We start from the raw sequence: 23,345 nt of genomic DNA on the forward strand, positions 1-23,345 counted from the left end.
CAACTCTGAAATTTATTTTCATGTGGGCATACTCAATAAATCCGTACTAGAATAATAACCGTAATAGAATCATTGGAAGACCACACTAATTTGGGCGTTCAACCAGTGTGCAAAAGACAACAAACTCTGTGAATACTAAAAGAAAGAATAATACTAATAAATAAATAAGCTATAAATATCGAGAACATGAACTGAAGAGTCCTTGAAAGTGAGTCCTGTAAGGCGGAGGAACATTTCAATGATGGGGGCAAGTGAAATTGAGTGAAGTTATCACCCTTTGGTTCAAAAGCCTGATGGTTGAGGGATAATAACTGTTCCTGAACCTGGTGGTGTAAATCCTGAGATTCCTGTACCTTCTTCCAGATGACAGCTGTGAGAAGTGTGTGTGTCTTTGGGGGGGTGGGGAGTGGTCTTTGATGATGGATGCTGCTTTCATGTGATAGCACTTCGTATGGATGTGTTCAATGGTGGGGAGAGCTTTACCAGTGATGGATTTTCCATTCAAGGGCACTAGTGTTTCCATACCAGGCTATGATTCAGCCAGTCAATATACTCTCCATCACACAGATCACAGTCCTAAATGCCACTGATCTAGCCCTTAACAAATTGCAAATTACTTGGTACATCCAGAACTTCTGGTTGGGGAAGACTCCGATTTTGTAGGGACACACTTACCTAAACGTCTCAATAAAGTCCTTGACAACAATGACATATTCATTCAGATCCCTTGATGAGTCTTTGAACATGGCCCTGTTCAGTGACCCAAAGCAGTCCTACAGTTGCTCCCCAACTTCCTGTGATCACTTCTTTGTTGTCCTTATCTCTTTTGCCTTGCACTTTAGTCTCAGCGTATATGCAGGTAGGAGGAGGTCAGCCAGATGGTTAGATTTCTGAAATGCAGTCAAAGGATGGAATGGTAAGCATTCTTGATGGTAGTGTAGCAGTGGCCATGCATGTTGGGTTCTCTGTGTTGCCTGCAGGCGCTATGCTTGTGATAGTAGGGCAGACATTTTGTCAAGCTAGCCTGATTGAAGTCCCTGATGAGGATAAGAAAGGCATCAGGGTATGCCATATTTTGTTTATTAATCATGGCACTCAATACAATGAGTGCTAGCTTTGGCATCTGCCTTTGGCGGTATGTAAATTGCAGTCAGGTTCAGATCAGAGAACTCTATTGGTAAGTAGATTGGTTGGCACATAATCATTAGCTGTTCCAGGTTGGGAGAAAAAGGGTGAGCAACACAATGAGTTTATCATGATGCTGCCTCTGCCCTTTCCTGATACAGGTCCAATCCACCAAGTGGCTTGAGAACCTCTCAGGAAGGAGTACAGTGCCCGGAGTTCATAGGGGAAGCCATGTCTCAGTAGAATGTAGCAGTCCCTCATTTCTCTCTGATACAGCAATCTTGCTCTTGGACAATCTTACACTCCAACACTGCATGTTGGCCAGGAGGGTGCCAGGTAGTGGTGGCCTTGTTCCTTGTCATTTCAGTCAGGCCTAAAGCTCCCCCTGTGATCACACTTCCTTCCTAGTGGCCATCTTGTTACTTCTAGGTGCTGTACCTGCATTCCAGAGAGTTGAGTTTGCCGAGTCTTTTAGGTTCATCAGGAGATCGTAAGATACATTTAGATTATTCAAAAGTCTGTTTTTAAAAATGGAAATTACAGGCTGAAATCTCCAGCTCTAACAGTTCAGAAGACATATGTCTAGTGTTTTTTTTTGTGAGCTAACCACAAAACATCACAGTCTACTGCCAGTGCCATTTTTTCACAATAGCAATGGAAGATAACAGCAGGACCAGAAAAAAACTCATGACAACTTCATATGGTTCCTTTGGGTGCCCCTGTTTCCTCCCATTAATTGGTCACTGTAAATAAAGGTTCAATTATTATCAAAGTATGTATGCAGTATACAACTCTGAGATTTGTCTTCTCCAGATAACCACAAAACAATGAAAACCACGGAGGTTGTTTAAAGAAAAACATCAACACCCCTTCATGCAAAAAATAATATAAATGGCAACGAACATCAAAGCCCCCCACACAGAAAAACAAATTGTGCAAACAGTAAGAACATCAAACTGCAAACCACCCCCTTGCAAATAAACTAACAAATTGCCAACCAACAACAAGAAAGAATAGGCAAAAACACAGAATACAAAAATCATAAAACTGAAAGAGTTCACAGTCCAATCCATAAATGGCAGAACTTTGGTAATATCCTCCGACAGCATTGGGTGGGGGGGGGGGGTGGTGAGTGAGACCACTTGAATGCAGAGATCTTCCCTCGGGAGCAGCAAATGAGAGATCTGTCACAGCAGCAAGCAAGAGGCAGGTAGTCAGTGCTGAACACTTACTTGCCTTCTGCATTTGCATTGATGTTTCAATCTTCCTTGACACTTTAATCGGTGAGAAATGGAGTCAATCATCGGCTTGTATTCCATCTCTAAGCTTCATCGCATTGAGGCTGCTTGCCTCCTGGAATTTTCTCAGAGACAGCAAAGCCCAAGGTCACTTGACCGATCTCCAAACTATAAATTGCAGGCTCTAACAGTTCCAGCAACACAGTTAAGATTAAAACAAGATGTAGAAGAAGTGAAATAAATAGTTTCATGGACTATCTGGAAGCTGTCCCCCGAGGAAGTATTGTTTGCTGGTGCCACCTTGACCAGAACATTTCATTTAGTGTGCAGGTGAGTATTAGAATCTGAGAGAGTTCATGGGATTATGGCAAGAATAAAATAGGTTAGGCACAGGGATTCCCGACCTGGGGTCCATGGCATGAAAAAAAAGATTAGGAGCCCCTGGGTTAGGGTTTATTAGTGTAAAAATAGGTTGACAGTCAGAATAAATTCAGTATAATTTTATGTCGTGAAGAAAACATGCTCAAACAGCAAATGGTTACTGCCTGGAATGTACACCTGGGTTGCAGGTAAAGTTGGTTAATCAAGGCAGGTATCAAACTGTGGCTCTTGAAGGGGAACTAAGTAAATATCGTCCCGTAACCCACTCTAACCCCTTCTCTAAACAGCCTACCCCAGTTCCTGGTCCTACAGCTAGCTCCTTCTCCTGTCCTTCCATATCACCCATCCCCATCTTCCAGTTCTGCAATGTAAGAGACATCAGTTTGCATCATTCTTCCCTAATAGTTGAACATCCCTTAAGACAAAGATAAAGGGATAGAAATGCTTTTCCTATGGGAATTTTGATTAGAAAATGGTAAGGAAGCTTAATTCTGGTGTCACTGAGTACTGTGGGTAGAATTGAGCATTCATAGCATCAAGGGCATTGGAATTCAGTGGGATAGAAGAGGAGGAGACTGAGGCAGACACACAATTGGGTTGGGATCTGATGAGTGGGGTGAATGGCTGAGGGAAAGGGACATAGAAAGGCTAAACTCATTAAATGCAGAGGGGCCACTGGAACATTCAAAGCAGGGTGCTTGGGAAGAAATATCAAGAGAAGTGCTTAGAGGAAGATAATTCCAATGCAGATAACTGGGTAGATTGGTCCTTTTAATTAACAATGGAGCAGAGCTCAACTCATCATTTGAAACCATTTTGAATAGACTGTACTTCTCACTTTTCCAAAATGCTACCTCACATCACTGTGCAGATCTTACTGCTCCAAGCATGCATGTAGCATTCACAGCAAGGACCTGGCTTGAATGTATGTTTTACTGCTTCAATTCACTCACAAAGGAGCTGACTGAATTATCAATCAGATTTCAGATAGAACATACCTAGTTGGGGTACAACAAAAACAATATACAACAGATTTCTAGCCCTTAATAATGCCTGAAAATTACCTTTTAAATACCTGTAAACAACAGTACAACCAGCTGTAACTATTTACAGCTATTATAGCTCAGAGATTATATATCAAGCTGTAAAAAAAAATCAAATAAATTGGAAGAAAACATCAGATCCAAATTAAAACCCATTCATAGTTATTCAGTAGGTAAAAGCAGTGAAGGGCACATGGTCTGTGCTTTTGCTCTGGGCTTGCAAACTTGTTGCATAAATCTCATAATTGATGTCCTTTTGTTCCTCTATACCATCTGAACTCATAGCTTCCAAGAAATCGGTGACCTCCAAATACTTCCCACCTAAATTTTTTGGTGTTGAATCTCAGCTACCCCCATGTTACTGTATCAATAAATGGATGAGTGCTGATGCAAATCAAGTCATTCCAAACCTCAGCAAGGACTGGATGGGTTATCATTACTGATGGAAGATTAACTAGTTGTAAGTAGGTACATTCAGAAGGGAAAATTGAATCAGGTACAGGGACATATTGGAGGGTATTTTTTCTGACAATAGTATACATTCCTTTTATAATGTAAGATATTTAGTCGTGTGATAAAGGATGTAAACTGTAACATCCAAGGGAGACAAGCAATAGCACAACTCACTAAAAGCAGGGACAAATTTAAAGCCGGAAAAAGTACCAGGTTAATTTCTTGAGGACAGAACTTTAAAAGGGTGAGGTTATAAGGCTAATAGGAAGGAGCTTAAGAAGGAAATTAGGAGAGCCAGAAGGGGACATGAGAAGGCCTTGCTGGGCAGGATTAAGGAAAACCCCAAGGAATTCTACAAGTATGTGAAGAGCAAGAGGATAAGATGTGAAAGAATAGCACCTATCAAGTGTGACAGTGGGAAAGTGTGTATGGAACTGGAGGAAATAGCACAGGCACTTAATGAATACTTTATTTCAGTATTCTCTAGGAAAAGGATCTTGGTGATTGTAGTAATGATTTTCAGCAGACTGAAAAGCTTGAGCTTGTAGATATTAAGAAAAGGGATGTGCTGGAGCTTTTGGAAGGCATCAAGTTGGATAAGTCACCGGGACTGGATGAGATGCACCCCAGGCTACTGTGGGAGATGGGGGGAGGAGATTGCTGAGCCTCTGGTGATGATCTTTGCATCATCATGGGGACGGGAGAGATTCTGGAGGATTGGAGGGTTGCGGATATTGTTCCTTTATTCAAGAAAGGGAGTAGAGATAGCCCAGGAAATTAATGACCAGTGAGTCTTACCTCAGTGGTTGGTAAGTTGATGGAGAAGATCCTGAGAGGCAAGACTTATGAACATTTGGAGAGGTATAATATGATTAGGAGTAGTCAGCATGGCTTTGTCAAGGGCAGGTCATGCCTTACGAGCCTGATTGAATTTTTGGACAATATGACTAAACACATTGATGAAGGAAGAGCAGTAGATGTAGTGTATATGGATTTCAGCAAGGCATTTGAAAAGGTATCCCATACAAGGCTTATTGAGAAAGTAAGGAGGCATGGAATCCAAGGGGACATTGCTTTGTGAATCCAGAACTGGTTTGCCCACAGAAGGCAAAGAGTGGTTGTAGACAGGTCATATTCTGCATGGAGGCCGGTGACCAGTGGAGCGCCTCAGGGATCTGTTCTGGGACACTTACTCATTGTGATTTTCATAAATGACCTGGATGAGGAAGTGGAGGGATGGGTTAGTAAATTTGCTGATGACACAGAGGTTGGAGGTGTTGTGGATAGTGTGGAGGGCTGTCAGAGGTTACAGCGGGACATTGATAGGATGCAAAACTGGGCTGAGAAGTGGCAGACAGAGTTCAACCCAGATAAATGTGAAGTGGTTTATTTTGGTAGGTCAAATATGATGGCAGAATATAGTATTAATTGTAAGACGCTTGGCGTGTGGAGGATCAGAGGGATCTCGGGGTCACAGTCCATAGGACGCTCAAAGAAACTGCACAGGTTGACTCTGTGGTTAAGAAGGCGGATGGTGTATTGGCCTCATCAATCGTGGAATTGAATTTAGGAGCCGAGAGGTAATGTTGCAGCTATATAGGATCCTGGTCAGACCCCACTTGGAGTACTGTGCTCAGTTCTGGTCACCTCACTACAGGAAGGATGCGGAAGCCATAGAAAGGGTGCAGAGGAGATTTACAAGGATGTTGCCTGGATTGAGGAGCATGCCTTATGAGAATAGGTTGAGTGAACTCGGCCTTTTCTCCTTGGAGCGACAGAGGATGACAGGTGACCTGATAGAGTTGTATAAAATGACGAGAGGCATTGATTGTGTGGATAGTCAGAGGCTTTTTCCCAGGGCTGAAATGGTTGCCACAAGAGGACACAGGTTTAAGGTGCTGGGGAGTAGGTATAGAGGAGATGTCAGGGGTAAGTTTTATACTCAGAGAGTGGTTAGTACATGGAATGGGCTGCTGGCAATGGTGGTGGACAGGGCCTTTTAAGAGACTTTTAGATAGTTACATGGAGCTTAGTAAAGTAGAGGGCTATAGGCAAGCTCTTCTAATCTCTCTCTCACACATTTACTTATCTCCTTTCCAGATGCCTGGCCCAGGAAAAATAAGAGAGATAAAAAGGAATGTCGGCAGCATGAGGGGGACAAGTAAAGGAAAGTGTACAAAGAGAAAGATGCTGTTGAACAACAAACATAAAATCTGGAGGAACTCAGCAAATCAAGCAGCATTCTACATACGGGAATAAACAGGGGAATAAAATGCATCAGCATCTGTCAGATTGGTCAGCAATCAGAAAGGGGAAATCAGTGGATGTGAATAACTAATTGTGGAAGCTCTCATCGCCATTTAGGGGCCATTGCTAGGCTAGTGCCATCTGTTAAGCTGTAGGATTGGGGTCTAATTTCTCCCATGCAAGAGAGTAAAGTAGTTTCATCCTACTGGATTGCTCAATACCTGATCCTCACTGAAGAATTCTGACTGATTACTGAGAAAGGACAACACATGGGCAGAGGGTTCTCAGCAAGAGCCACAAACATCACTATTTCCAGTTATACAGTGTTTTTAAGTATAAGGTGCATTCATGTAATTTCAACTCCTTTCCCTAGCACTGCTCCCTCTCATGAAACAAATCAGAATCAGATTTAATATCACTGGCATATGTCATGAAATGTGCTAACTTTATGGCAGCAGTAGTGATAAATATTGTATAGAGAAAAACACTGAGTTACTCTAAGAATATAAATGTCTATTAAATAGTTAAGTAGTGAAGAATAACAGAAATTAAAAAGTAGTGAGGAAGTGTTCATGGGTTCAATATTTGTTTAGAAATCAGATGGCAGAGGGGAAGAAGCTGTTCCTGAATCACTTATGTGTGCCTTTAGGCTTCTGTACCTCCTTCTCAATGGTAATAGAGTGAAGAGGCATGTTCTGGGTGGTGGGGGTCCTTAATGTTGGATGTCAGCTTCCTAAGGCACTGCTCCTTGAAGATATCTTGGGTACTACAGAGGCTGATACCCATGATAGAACTAGTTAATTTTACAAGTTTCTGCAGCTTATTTCGATCTTGTGCAGTACCCCCCCCACCCCCTCTCCCCATACCAGACGGTGATGCAGCCTGTCAGAATGCTCTCCACAGTACATTTGTAGAAATTTCTGAGTGTTTTAGTTGACAAACCAAATCTCTTCAAACACATAATGAAATATAGCCACTGTCTTGCCTTCTTTATAGCTGCATCAATTTGTGTGTTCAGGTTAGGTCCTCAGAGATACTGATAACCAGGAACTTGAAATTGCTCACTCTCTCCACTTCTGATCTCTCTGAGGATTGGTTTGTGTTCCCTAATCTTATCCTTCCTGAAGTCCAAAATCAGCTCTTTGGTCTTACTCACATTAGTGCAAGGTTGTTGCTGTGACATCACTCAACTAACTCCCGTATGCCCTTTCGTCATCATCTGAAATTCTGCCAACAATGGTCATGGCTGTAGGGAGCATAGAGCAGTGGGTTAAGCACACATCCCTTAGAAAGCTGAGAATCCAATTGCAGAGGGAGGTACAGAGGTCTGGGTTCTGTAGCTTTTCAATCAGGACTGCAGGAATGATGGTGTCCTGACATGGGAAGTTGCATTGTCCAGGTGGAAAGCCATTGAGATCGGGTCTGCTGTAGACCTATTGTGGTGGTAGGCAAATTGCAATGGGTCCAGGTCCTTTTTGAGACAGGTGTTGATTCTAGCCAAGGCCAACCTCTCAAAGCATTTCATCACCATCGATATGAGCGCTACTGGATTATAGTCATTGAGGCAGATCACACTGCCCTTCTTGGCCACAGACTTTCAAAATTACTGTATTACTTTTCTGAAATGCTTTAACCTCATTTGCAATTCAGCCAGAAATGTTTGAAGTTCATCTTGCAATTTACAATGAGGCTTACACCTAGATACAATATTTATTGAATTACCACTATCTACTTGGTCAATTACTTGTTTAAAACATTTGACGTTGAATATGATGTTCCATTATGAATCCATACTATTTATTGTCTTGTTTCTAGATGCTACTCTATACTCTCCTTTAGCATTAATTCCACTTTCCCTTGTCCCCAGTGTTAGGCCAACTCATCAATAATTCCCAGTCACATTCAGTATACCTTCTTGTCAGTCCTCTGGAACTGCAAGATGTCCTAATGATCTATTATACTTACAGGAAATCTTCTGTTATCACTTACCCCAATTTTTGAAATGCAATCCATTGAGACTAAAGCTTTTATCATGAGTTTGATCAGTATATATAATTCATCCCTTCTTTCCATTTTAAATAAGAGGACAGGAGGGTGGAGAGTATCTTAGCCCGTGGGAGACCTTTGGACTGAGATGGGATGTGAAATGTGAAGAGGCCTTTCAGTCGCTGAAGGAGCTGCTGACCCAGGCGCCGGTGCTGGCTTTTGCGGACCCCCAATTGCCATATGTACTACACACAGATGCCAGCCGAGAGGGTTTGGGGGCATCCAGTATCAGGATCAGGGCTCTGGGTTGAGGACCATTGCGTTTGTCAGCTGGAGTCTGTTACCCTCCGAGAAAAACTATCCTATGCATAAGTTGGAATTTCTGGTGTTAAAATGGGCAGTGGTGAATAAGCTGAGTGACTACCTCTACGAGGCCAAGTTTGAGGTGAGGACGGACAACAACCCTCTCATTGATATCCTGACCTCAGCGAAACTGGATGCCACAGGCCATTGGTGGTTGGCGGCATTGTCTGCATATGATTTCAGTCTGAAGTACTGGTCGGGAAGCCAGAACATTGATGCGGATGCTTTGTCCTGACGGGCGCATAAGGGACTGGTCAGGGATGAGGAGTGGGAAAGCAATCCTGCCCTGGGGGTGAAGTTTGGCATCACCGTGAAGGCAGAGGAAAAGGAGGGGCAGGAGTGAGCAGTGGATCAATTGGGGGCTTCTGATGACACCATCCCCGAAGTTTATTGTAACCTGACTGCTCTGAAGACAAATCAGCTGCTGGAACTGAGTTCTGGGGAAGTGGCTGCTGCTCAGCGAGATGATTTGGGCATTGGTACATTCGGTCGGCAGTTGAAAAGGGAGACGTAGCTCAGGCGGAGAGGACGAAACGCGTGTTGGTGCCTCCATTAGTATGAGAATGGCCTTGGTTGGAGTTGAAGAACCAGGTCACGTCACTCTCAGACCGACCCCGGCATTGCCAGCTGGTTCTGCCTGAGAAGTGTCGGAGGATGGCACTGAAATCACTTCATGATGGTTCTGGACATTTGGGGGTGGAACAGACCTATGGATTGGCCAGAAACTGGTTTTACTGGCCCCGAATGAAGTCGGAGGTCAAAGAATACTGCAAGTCATGCATTCGATGCATATGGTGGAAGACACTGCCTACGCGGGCAGCGGGCCTCTGGACCTGGTGTGTATGGATTTCCTGTCAATAGAACCAGATGCCAGCAATATGGCAAACATCTTAGTCATTATGGACCACTAAATCAGATATGTTCAAGCTTTTCCTACCAAGGACCAGAGGGCATCTGCGGTGGCAAAAGTGTTATGGGAGAAGTAGTTCATTTATTACGGCCTTCCCAGGCAAATACATAGTGATCAGGGATGGGATTTCAAGAGCAGACTCTTCCATGAGTTACTGGGCATGCCTGGAGTCAAGAAGTCGAGGACCATGCCCTATCACCCATAGGGTGATCCCCAGCCAGAGAGGTTTAATCAGACCTTGCCAGACATGCTCGGGAACCTGGAGATCAGCAAGAAGAGCAGGTGGAGTCAACATATTGGGCATCCACTTCACAGTTATAATTATACTCGCCATATTATCTGATGTTTGGGTGCATGGCAAAGTTGCCCATTGACCTGTTTTGGGACTGACGAGGTTGACTTACCACTGAAGACTTATCAGAAGTATGTGTCTGACATGAGAAGAGAATTGAAAAGGGTTTTTGAATTAGCTGGGGTCATGGCTGCCAAGCAGAATCAAGGGAATAAGAGGAGTTATGATCAGAGGTGAGGTTCTCCAACTCCTGCCGAGAGACAGAGTCCTCATAAGGAATTTGGGGCTACCTGGAAAGCACAAGTTGGCTGACCGCTGGGCGGCCACACCCTATGTGGTGGAGAGTCAGATGCCAAACCTACCAGTTTTCCCGGTGAAACCAGAGGATGGGAAGGGGCCTGTCATGATTCTCCATCAGAACTGCCTGTTGCCCTGGGACAAGAGGTGCTGGTAGACCCAGAGCCCGACTTGGAGACTACACCTAGTAAGAGGACTCTGTGGAAACACAGAGTGACTACCAGGCCCCCAACAGGTGAGGTTAGCCCAGCTCCCACCCCCGAGAGGGATACTGATTCAGAGGAAGAGGAGCTGGACGTGGGGTATATGCTGCCTTTCACTAACTGCCCACTGATTGAGGAAGTGACTCACAGCTCTTCTCCCATTCAGACAGGTGAAGTGGGGGGGATATCTGTGGGCAGCCTGGGTTGCAGCAGGGAGGAAGCGGGGCTTGGCCACGGGGCAAAGGGCTCCGAGTTGCAGGTGGGCACAAGTGATAGATCAGGAGAGGCCTCGCCAGGTAGACTGGAAGTATTCCCAGTAGTGTTGGAACCTGAAGAGTTAAGATGATGGGGTGAGGAGGTCTCAGAGAATTAGGAGACCACCGGATAAGTTGGCCTACATAGCACCAGGGTAACAGAGTGTGACCCTACTGTTTTGGGAAGCTATGTCACTGCCTTTTACACCTGGATTGGGCTTTGTGTTTTGCAGGAAGGGTTGGCGAATTATCTCAACGTCATGAGGACATGACTAAATTGGTGTGGGAAGAGTGTAACATGCTGTAAGGTTTCACTGATAATGTAATGGTTTCTCTGTAGCAGCAATGTTTGAGTTATGACTAGAGATAACGGGGTTTGGAATGCTGGGTGCTAGCCAATGAGAGAACTGTTATTCTTTCTTGTGAGTCTGGAAGAGAGATTTTCACGGTCTTTTGGCATGAAGAGATGAGGATAGAAGACGTGAATGGAGAGAATTGGTAGACCGCCGGACGGAGTGGACTTGGAGTGAGGGTCTGAAGGGCAGCAACGTTTGGAGGAGGTTGATAGTGTACAACTGGCTTATCAGTGAGCTCCAACATTATGCAATAGACTGTTTCATAAGAATGGGCCCTTTTTCTTTTTTTGGTTCCTTTATTAACCATATAGTCAAATTAAGAATAATAAAGCTTAACCGTTTAATTGCATATTGTATACTGTTTGTTATTTTGGGTTACTGATTTGTAACAGGGGCATCGCACAGCATCCACCCAAACGAGGTTTCTTAAGTTTGGCCGGGCTGGGGGCTATCATCCCCTATATTAAGCCACTAGCTGAAGCGAGAGTTACACTTAAAAACAATGATATAATACTCCTGCCTTCTCCATCATTACCTGTGATTTTAATTCCTGTGTTCACAAATGGCCATATTCCATCTCAGCTTTCTTTTTATTGATGTGTACAATATGTCATCATTTTATGTTTCCTGATCATTTAATTTCATAGTTCCTTGTTTCTTTCTTAATTGTTTAATTGTTCTGTCTCCTATTCCTTTCCATTCTTTCTCATTCCAGATTCCTCTGAACTGAATTTCAACTGAAGAGTTGGCCTACTGTATCAAGTACCTTTTCCTCTGGCATCCGCGTTGATTCATTACACCCCATGCCTACTCTTCTGCCACCCACATATACCAAGGACAATTTACAATAACTTACCAACCAGTATGACATTGGCAAGTGGGGAAAAAACACAGCATCAGGAGGAAACTTACTATTCACTGTGAACATGTGCAAACTCCAAATAGACAGTGCCCAAGGTCAGAATCAAACCCATGTCTCTAGAGCCATAAGGTCATACACTGAACAATCTGCTGCTCTATTTTCCAATACAAAAGATGACTGAATTCTAGTGATAGAAGTCTTTAACATTCTGAAAGTGCATGACTGGATAAACAAGAGCAGATGTTTTCACTTTTTGGGAAGACCAGAACTAGGTTCATTCTGTCACCAACCAAATTTCATAAGAATTCATAAAAACTTCAGTATCAGAGATGGGCTAGAGTGTGTAACATCCTACCCACTGCAACTTGATCATGGCAACTAGCATAAAAACATCAATGGGGGAAGAGAGATAAATGAGGAAGAGAAGGATATGTTGAATTACTGGAATGGTGGCAGCTCATGTGATACATAAATATTGGCACTGGCATAAATGTTGTCTCTGTGTTGTACTTATACTGTAAACAAAATAATATTCCCACCCTGCCACATGCAGAAATGCTATTCCCTATTCCCAGTTCCTCCGCCTCCGCTGCATCTGCTCCCAGGATGAGGCTTTCCATTCCAGGACATCTCAAATGTCCTCTTTCTTTAAGGATCGTGTTTTCCCTTCTGCCATCATCAATGATGCCCTCACCCACATCTCCTCCGTTTCTCGCACGTCGGCCCTCACCCCATCCTCCCGTCACCACAATAGAGACCGAGTTCCCCTTTTCCTCACCTACCACCCCACCAGCCTCCAGATCCAGCATATTATCCTCCGCAACTTCCGCCACCTTCAACAGGACCCTACCACTAAGCATATTTTCCCCTCTTTACCCCTCTCCACTTTCTGCAGGGATCATGCCCTCCATGACTCCCTGGTCCACACGTCCCTCCCCACAGATCTCCCACCTGGCACTTATCATTGCAAGCGTAAGTGCTACACTTGTCCCTACACTTCTTCTCTTACCACCATTCAGGGCCCCAAACAGTCCTTTCAGGTGGGGCAACACTTCACTTGTGAGTCTGTAGGGGTCATCTATTGCATCCGGAGCTCCTGGTGCAGCCTCCTCTACATCAGTGAGACCTGACGCAGATTGGGGGACCACTTCGTCAAGCACCTCCGCTCCATCCGCCACAACAGACAGGATCTCCCGGTTGCCACCCACTTCAACTCTGCTTCACATTCCCATTCGGATATGTCCATACATGGCCTCCTCTACTGCCATGATGAGGCCAAACTTAGATTGGAGGAGCAATACCTCATATAGCGTCTGGGTAGTCTCCAACCCCTTGGCATGAACATTGAATTCTCCAACTTCCGGTAATTCCCTCCCTCTCCCTTCCCCCATCCCAGTTTCACCCTGCCTCCTCCTCCAGCTGTCTATCACCTCCCTCATGGTTCTGCCTCCTTCTACTATCCATAAAGCTTTCCCCTTACATTCCTTCACCTTTCCTGCCTATCCCCTCCCCTACCCCTTGATCTTTTTCCTTACTGGCTTTTCACTTGGCACCTACCAGCCTTCTCCTTCCCACCCTCCTTTGTAGGGCCCCTGTCCCCTCCCTCTTCAGTCCTGATGAAGGGTCTCGGGCCGAAACATTGACTGTTCGTTTCCACAGATGCTGCCTGATCTGCTGAGTTCCTCCAGCGTGTTCTGTGTGTTGCTACAGATTTCTCTTGTTTGTAGCTGATTCCCTAGTGGGCTCAACCATGAGCTGCTCTTAAAAGCCATCTCATAGGCAATGATCCCTCTAAGGTGTGCGCGTGCACACAACTTTTGCTACTAGTGCACAAAGGAATCTAAACTGCGCAAAAAAAGTTGTCATCCTCTACCTCATTAGCATGTTAAATATATTTCACGATCGTACACAATCACATTTCTTTTTCCGGTTTCTGATGCAGACGGTGTTGACAAAGTGGGATTTGTGATGATTTGTCTGCAGATTTTGAACTAGCTTATTTATACTGTTTTTATTGAAGAAATTATTGATTCTTTATGCCAAATTCCAAAGAAGCAAATGGTGTGAAACGCAGAAGAGCTGCCAGTTCATTTAATGTGGAATGGCTTAATGAAACAGTAGAAACTGCTATACTGAAAGCTCATGAGGTCAGGAATGTGTAGCTATGAGAAATATTTATGTACAATACAGAAACTGGTGTTATCTGCGTGTATTGTTGCAATGCAAAAGTTGCTGGAGAATTTGCAAATGGGAAGAAGTGGAGTGATAATTGGAAGCTTGACTTTTTAAAGCACAATTTAGCAAGCAAATCAGAAATGTGCAAAAACTCTGGCAAGAAAATCCTTCGTAACCGGCTACTTATATTTTATGACAGTGCAGATAAACGAGAGCAAAAATGATTAAACCCAGAGTAGATCAAAGTTCTTATTGACTATTATTTTATTTCTTTTAAATGATGAACAACAAACTGGGCTTGGTAGTTTATTATCCTCAGAATAGCTTCAGGTTTACTTAAAAATTCAGTGCGTATGTACATGTAGTCACCGGGCAAAAAAAATGCACAGCACAAGATTTTTGCACACACTGTTCAATACAAATTAGAGGGAACTTTGCTCATAGGCATTCTAGAAATTCCCCTGGAATCGAGCACTTTACCTGCATATTAAAATCCCCTATTGTTACTTTGCTCTTTTGGCATGCATTTTCTATCACCCGTTGTAATTTGTAGACCATATTCTTATTACTGTTGAGGACTCTGTATGTAACTCCCATCAGCGTCTTTTTACCTTTGCAGTTCCTTAACTCTGTCCACAATGATTCAGCACCTTCTGACCCTTGGGTTCAGGTGTAACCTATCCCTTTTGTACATGTCAACCCTACTTCAGAAGAGATCCCATAAGCTGCCATCAGTTGCTGTTAAATATACATGTGAATAGGATCTACATCCTGAATTTGACTGGGTCTTCCCATTCTGGTGCTTGCTATGAAAAAGGAAGATGTAAAACAACAACATCATAAAAGGCCTACAGATTCTTACCTGTTGATTCTTTTCATATTCTGCTATTCTCTCCATTTCTTCATTGAAATTTTCTATGTTTTTCTTTCTCCTTTCCTCCCAAATCTGGTTTAAAAAGCAAAGACAGAATTAGATGTGAGTATGTTTTCTATCATTTTGAGGGATGAGCTTCAGGATCCCAGAGACCAGAGTTCAAATTCTACCATAACAGTAACAAAATAAAATCTAAGATTTAAGAAAAGACTGGTCTCAGTAATGTAAACTATGTAATTACCCAACTCTTGCAAAAAATCTGCTTCCTTTCAGGATATTCCTTTCAGAATATATTTTGAACTATAAACAACTGCTATCTTTGATTTGGGGAAGATCTGTAACTGAGAGGCAGTGCAATCTTCTTTCCAAGTACAGATTACTAAGTTTAAAACCTGCACTGTCAAGTCAGTATTGAGTATTTTTTCTACTGGTACTTTAAAGTTCATTTGCATAATTACAGCAAATCTTCTTTTCTACCTCACTGGTGAAATCAAGGTATTTTGTATCTCTTGGGCAGTTTGCCCTTTACACAGATAACAGTCACCTTACTCCGCTTCTTAGCAATAACAAAAACAAGCAACACACACAAAATGCTGGTGGAACGCAGCAGGCCAGACAGCATCAAAAGGGAGAAGCGCTGTCGACGTTTCGGGCCGAGACCCTTCGTCAGGACTAACTGAAAGGAAAGATAGTAAGATAGCCTTTCTTGGCCCGAAACTTCGACAGCGCTTCTCCTTATAGATGCTGCCTGGCCTGCTTCTCCCTTTTGATGCTGTCTGGCCTGCTGCGTTCCACCAGCATTTTGTGTGTGTTGCTTGAATTTGCAGCATCTGCAGATTTCCTCGTGAATAACAAAAACAGTAAGGTTAGTTCAGCTAAAACTAAACCAAAATGTTTGGCAGCTTAGCGGATCAAGTAAAATCCATTGGCAGAGAAACAGTTAAATGTTTTAGATTAAAGACCCTGCCTAAAAACTGGAAAACTGAAAAAAACTAAATGTAATTACTGTATGATGAGCTACAATTAAAAATGGTGGTGCAAAGGAAATGGCTCCTGTACAAGAGGCCAAAATTGGAGGAATGCAAGAAGTCAATACCTTATGATAGCAAGTTGTCACAAATTGACAAATGGCTCAAAATCTTGGATAGATTGCAACATAATGGATTTATAACATTAGAAGCTGTTAAAAAGGCAAGGTTTTTTCACTGGATCACTCAAAAATACTCATATTCAATTATTTTTAAATGATGCAATTAAAATTGTAATTAGTTATAAGTAGCTTCTTGTGATTTAATTAAATGGACTACTTATAGGGGATCTATTGCAATTAATTGTAGTATCCAGTCACACTGGAAGAGCAAAATCTACTTTTTTCACATATGCATCGAAATTCTTATTGTCTGTTGTAATGTTATATGCCAATCTTCCTCAAATTCAATTTTCTCCCTTCTTATGAGCTATTTAGTATTTCATTGCTGGCTCCCAGCTCCTCTGATCTATCATTCATTTATTCAGTGATACAGCATGGAGTAGGTCCTTCTGGCCACATCACCCCAGCAACCCCTGACAAACTTACAGGACAATTTACAATGACCAATTAACCCACCCTGTATGTCTTTGGCTTGTTGATGGAAACTGGATAATCCAGAAAAACATCCATGCACTCCATAGAGAGAATATACGTGGTATTGAACACCCCGTGCTGCAATAGTGTTGCACTAGCTGCTGCTGTACCATGGTGCCCAAATGATCAAATAGACATACTATTTTGTATGTCTATTTTGAATTTAACATTATCCATGAGCCTCTTTCTCATGGAACATATTGCATAGGGTTAATCTTTATGCTTGTTAACCCCATGGCCTTGAACGTAACAGAACTGATGCAGGAGCTTTGATTTGCACTGTGGGAACAGGAAAGTTAGGTGAACACAGGGATGGGACTCGTGAAGAGCAGTGACAGGTTCTGGTATGGTGGTTTGAGCTGGTGTTGTGTATTGGTCCACTTACTGCAGCATTTCATATCAGTGGAGAGGGTATAAAAATAGAGTGGTCGGGGGCTTAAGGTAGTTTTTTGGGTCCTCACGTTCTAATTTGGATATATTTCTGATGGGTGTTATTGGTGCAACTGTTTGAATATCTCCCACTGCTTATCCACTGACCTATCACTTAATTTATTTGCCCAATCCACTTTAAACAAACTATAATCACACTGATAAAAAGCCTTTGACTCCACTAATAAGCCCAAACCGCAGAACATCTTTCTTCAAGTTTGCCTGTTCTTTTGAATTCACTTCCATTTGATTTAAGCATAATACTAAATAATATCATTATCAGAAATAACAGCTCCTCGCTGACAATTAGCACTGGTACACCTCAAGGATGTGTGCTTAGCCCACTGCTCTACATTCTTTCCACCCATGACCTTGTGGCTAGACACTGCTCAAATGCCATATTTAACTTTGTCGATGATACAACTATTGCTGGCTGAATTTCAGATGGCAAAAAGAAGTTCTACAAGAGCGAGATAGATCAGTTGGTCAAGTGGTATTGCAACAACTACCTTACACTCACTCACTGTCAGTAAGACCAAGGAATTGATTGTGAACTTCAGGAAGGAGAAGTCAAGGAAACACACGCCAGTCCTCATTGAGGAATCAACAAAGGAAAGGGTGAGCAGTTTCAAGTTCTTTGGTGTCAACATCTCTGAAGATCTATCCTGGGCCTAACATATTGATGCAATTACAAAGAAGGCACAACAGTGACTATATTTCATTAGGTATTTGAAGACCTTAAGATAAAGGAGCAGAATTAGATCGTTTAGCCCATTGAGTCTATTCCACCATTTCATCAAACCTGATCCATTTCCCTCTCAGACGCAAGCTCCTACTTTTTCCCCACATCCCTTCATGCCCTGACTAATCAAGAATTCTTCAACCTGCCCTCCACAACTGCCTGTGGTAATGAATTCAGCAGATTCACCACTCTTTAGCAAAAGTAATTCCTCCTCATCTCCTTTCTAAAAGGACGTCCCTTTATTCTGAGGTTGAATCCTCTGTTCTTAGATTCCTCCACCATAGAGAACATCCTCACCACCTCCACTCTATCTAGGCTTTTAAACTTTCAATAGGTTTCATTGAGTTCATCTATCACTTTTCTGAATTCCAGTGAATAGAGGCCCAAAGCCATCAAATACTCCTCCTCTGACAAGACCTTCAGTTCTGGAATCATTACTGTGAAACTCCTTTGAACCCTCTCCAATGCCAGCACATCCTTTCTAAGATAAGGGGCACAAAACTGCTCACAATACTCCAAGTGAACCCTCTCCAATGCCAGCACATCCTTTCTAAGATAAGGGGCACAAAACTGCTCACAATACTCCAAGTGAGCCCTCTCCAATGCCAGCACATCCTTTCTAAGATAAGGGGCACAAAACTGCTCACAATACTCCAAGTGAGCCCTCTCCAATGCCAGCACATCCTTTCTAAGATAAGGGGCACAAAACTGCTCACAATACTCCAAGTGAACCCTCTCCAATGCCAGCACATCCTTTCTAAGATAAGGGGCACAAAACTGCTCACAATACTCCAAGTGAGCCCTCTCCAATGCCAGCACATCCTTTCTAAGATAAGGGGCACAAAACTGCTCACAATACTCCAAGTGAACCCTCTCCAATGCCAGCACATCCTTTCTAAGATAAGGGGCACAAAACTGCTCACAATACTCCAAGTGAACCCTCTCCAGTGCCAGCACATCCTTTCTAAGATAAGGGGCACAAAACTGCTCACAATACTCCAAGTGAGCCCTCTCCAATGCCAGCACATCCTTTCTAAGATAAGGGGCACAAAACTGCTCACAATACTCCAAGTGAGCCCTCTCCAATGCCAGCACATCCTTTCTAAGATAAGGGGCACAAAACTGCTCACAATACTCCAAGTGAACCCTCTCCAATGCCAGCACATCCTTTCTAAGATAAGGGGCACAAAACTGCTCACAATACTCCAAGTGAGCCCTCTCCAATGCCAGCACATCCTTTCTAAGATAAGGGGCACAAAACTGCTCACAATACTCCAAGTGAGCCCTCTCCAATGCCAGCACATCCTTTCTAAGATAAGGGGCACAAAACTGCTCACAATACTCCAAGTGAACCCTCTCCAGTGCCAGCACATCCTTTCTAAGATAAGGGGCACAAAACTGCTCACAATACTCCAAGTGAACCCTCTCCAGTGCCAGCACATCCTTTCTAAGATAAGGGGCACAAAACTGCTCACAATACTCCAAGTGAACCCTCTCCAGTGCCAGCACATCCTTTCTAAGATAAGGGGCACAAAACTGCTCACAATACTCCAAGTGAACCCTCTCCAGTGCCAGCACATCCTTTCTAAGATAAGGGGCACAAAACTGCTCACAATACTCCAAGTGAACCCTCTCCAATGCCAGCACATCCTTTCTAAGATAAGGGGCACAAAACTGCTCACAATACTCCAAGTGAACCCTCTCCAATGCCAGCACATCCTTTCTAAGATAAGGGGCACAAAACTGCTCACAATACTCCAAGTGAACCCTCTCCAATGCCAGCACATCCTTTCTAAGATAAGGGGCACAAAACTGCTCACAATACTCCGTGAACCCTCTCCAGTGCCAGCACATCCTTTCTAAGATAAGGGGCACAAAACTGCTCACAATACTCCAAGTGAACCCTCTCCAGTGCCAGCACATCCTTTCTAAGATAAGGGGCACAAAACTGCTCACATTACTCTAATTGAGCCCTCACCAGTGCTTTTTAAGGCCTCAACATTATATCCTTGCTTTTACAGTATATTCTAATCCTCTCAAAACGAATGCTAATTTTGCAGTTGCCTTCTTCACCACCGATTCAACCTGCAAATTAATCTTTAGGGAATCCTGCACGAGGACTCCAAACTCCCTTTGCACCTCATATTATTGAATTTTTTCTCCTTTTAGAAAATAGTCAATGCTTTTATTTCTTCTATCAAAGTACATGACCATACACTTCCTGACAATATTACATCTGCCACTTCTTTGCCCATTACCTAATCTGTCCAAGTCCTTCTTTTGCCTCACTGCTTCCTCAGAACTACCTGCCCCTCCACCGTTCTTCATATCATCTGCAAACTTGGCCATAAAGCCATCAATTCCTTCATCGAAATCTTTGACATATAATGTAAAAAGCAGCGCGAACATATATCCCTGTAGAATACTACTAGTCACCAGTAGCCAACCAGAAAAGGCTTCCTTTATTCTCACTCTTTCCCTCCAGCTAATGCTCTGTCTATGCTCGTATCTTCCCTGTAATATGGGCTCTTTTGTTCCAGCAGCCTCATGTGTGGTGCCTTGTCAAAGAACTAAAAATCCAAATATGCGACGTCCACCTATTCTCCTTTATCTATCCTGTTTGTTGTTTCTTTAAAGAATTTCAACAGATTTTCCCTATTTGTGAATATCACAAATGACCTGACTTGGTCTAACCAAGCAGAGTCCACTGCCAAGAAGGCCCACCTTTATTTCCTGAGAAGGCTGAAGAAATTTGGCCTGTCCCCTAAAACCCTCACTAACTTTTATAGGTGCACCGTAGAAAGCATTCTTCTAGGGTGCATCACAACCTGGTATGGAAGTTGTCCTGTCCAAGACCAGAAGAAGCTGCAGAAGATCGTGAACCTAGCCCAGCACATCACACAAACCAATCTTCCATCCTTGGACTCACTGTCGGAGCAGTGCTGCCAGGATAATCAAGGATGTCCCACCCAGCCAACACACTTTTTGTCCCACTTCCCTCTGGGAGAAGGTTCAGGAGCATGAAGATACGTATGACCAGATTTGGGAACAGCTTCTTTCCAACTGTGATAAGACTGCTGAACAGATCCTGACCCGGATCTGGGCCGTACCCTCCAAATACCTGGACCTGACTTCCACTACCGTACTTTCCCTTTTCTATTTTCTAATTAATTTATTATATAATTTAAATTTTTATTATATTTACTTTGATTTGTACTTCAGGGAGCGTGAAGCGCAGAAACAAATATCACTGTGATGATTGTACGCTCTAGTGTCAATTGTTTGGTGACAATAAAGTATTTGTATTTGTATTTATTTCAGGAAACCATGCTGACAACAGCCTTTTTTTTAAATCATGTGCCTCCAAGTACCCTGAAAGCACACCCTTAACAATCAACTCTAACATCTTCCCAACCACTGAGGTCAAACTAACTGGCCTATAGTTTCCTTTCTTCTGCCTCTCTTCCTTCTTGAAGAGTAGGGTGACATTTGCAATTTTCCAGTCCTCCGGAACCATGCCAGAATCAATTGATTCTTGAAAGCATGGTTTCCTTAAGGCAAAATCTTGCCTGACAAATTAGCTGGAATTCTTAGAGGAAATAACAAGCAGGATAGATAAAGGAGAATTAGTGGATGTTGTGTATTTAGCTTTTCAGGTCTTTGACAAGGTACCACACGAGGCTGCTGGAAGTTAAGAGCCCATGGTATTACAGGAAAGATACAAGCATAGCTAGATGCCTCCACAATCTCTTCAGCCACCACTTTCAGAACCCTGAGGTATAGACCAGGTGACTCATCTTCCCTCAGACATTACAGTTTCACAAGAACCTTCTCCCTAGTAATGGCAATTTCACACGATTCTGCCCTTTGACACTCCCGAATTTCTAGCATACTGCTAGTCTTCCACAGTGAAGAATGATGCAAAATACTTATTTAGTTCATCTGTCATTTCTGTGTCCCCCAGTACTACCTCTCCAGCACCATTTTCCAGCAGTCTGATATCCATCCTTGCCTCTCTTTTACACTTCATGTATCTGAAGAAACTTTTGGTATCCTCTTTAATATTATTAGCAGCTTTGTATTCCATCTTTACCTTCTTAATGACTTTTTAGTTGCCTTATGTTGGTTTTTAAAAGTCCCCATCCTCTAACTTCCCACTAATTTTTGCTCTATTATATGCCCTCCCTTTGGCCTTTATGTTGGCTTCTCATGTCTCCCACAGTTGTGACATCCTGCCTTTAGAATACTATTTCTGTATCTTCAGAATTGGTCCCAGAAATTCCAGCCACTGCTGCTCTGCCATCATTTCTGCTTGTGTTCCTTTCCAATCAATTTTGGCCAGCTCCTCTCTCATGCCTCTGTAATCCCCTTTACTCTACTGTAATACTGATGCATCTGACTTTAGCTTCTCTTCCTCAAATTGCAGGGTGAATTCTATCATATTGTGATCACTGGACTCTAAGGGTTCCTTTACCTTAGTGTAAAGGTCTACATCAATTATCTCTAACCAACTCTGGTTCATAGCACAACACCCAATCCAGAATAGCCGATCCCCTAGTGAGCTCAACCATACGTTTCTCTTGAAAGACATCTCATAGGCATTCTAGAAACTCCCCCTCTTGGGATCCAGCACCAACCTGATTTTCCCCATCAACCTCCATATTGAAATCCCCCATGACTATTGTAACATTGTCCTTTTGACATGCATTTTTTAAATCTCTCTTGTAATTTGTAGTCCACATCTTTACTACTGTTTGGGGGTCTGTATACACCTCCCATCAAGGTAATTTTACCCCTGCAGTTCATAGAAAAACTACAGCACAATACAGGCCCTTTGGCCCACAAAGCTGTGTCAAACATGTCCTTACCTTAGAACTACCTAGGCTTACCCATAGCCCTCTATTTCTCTAAGCTCCATATACCTATCCAGGAGTCTCTTAAAAGACCCTAACGTTTCCGCCTCCACCACCGACTCCGGCAGCCCATTCCATGCACTCACCACTCTCTGTGTAAAATACTTACCACTGACATCTCCTCTGTACCTACTTCCAAGCACCTTAAAACTATGCCCTCTCGTGCTAGCCATTTCAGCCCTGGGGAAAAGCCTCTGACTATCCACACGATCAATGTCTCTCATTATCTTGTACACCTAAGTTCCTTAGCTCTACCCCCAATGATTCTACACCTTCCAACCCTATGTTACCTCTTTCTAATGATTTGATTTATTTTTTTTAAACCATTGGAGCTACCCCACCCCCTCTGCCTACCTACCTGTCCTTTCTATACAATATGAATCCTTGGATGTAAAGCTCCCAGCTATAATCTTTCAGCCACAGCGTCAAAATGCCAATCTGTAACTGTGCTGCAAGCTAATTTCGCTTATTCTGTATACTGTGTGCATTCAAACATAACACCTTTAATCCCGTATTCCCCCTTTTTGATTTTGTCCACCTTTTACATTACAACTCATCCTGTTGACTGCAATTTCGCC

General features: G+C 43.0%; 1 protein-coding gene across 6 annotated transcripts in view; it reads right to left on the reverse strand.

The window, feature by feature from the left end:
* The window catches only part of LOC140725242 (uncharacterized), a 373,081-nt gene that overhangs the window by 143,148 nt on the left and 206,588 nt on the right, over positions 1 to 23,345 (reverse strand). For all 6 annotated transcript variants that reach the window (XM_073040438.1, XM_073040435.1, XM_073040437.1 and 3 more), the window contains one exon: positions 15,048 to 15,131. In XM_073040438.1, the coding sequence (XP_072896539.1) occupies positions 15,048 to 15,131 (84 nt within the window). The remainder of the gene's footprint in view (positions 1 to 15,047; positions 15,132 to 23,345) is intronic.

The sequence above is a fragment of the Hemitrygon akajei genome, chromosome 3, assembly GCF_048418815.1.
Source record: "Hemitrygon akajei chromosome 3, sHemAka1.3, whole genome shotgun sequence".
Classification (NCBI taxonomy): Eukaryota; Metazoa; Chordata; class Chondrichthyes; order Myliobatiformes; family Dasyatidae; genus Hemitrygon; species Hemitrygon akajei.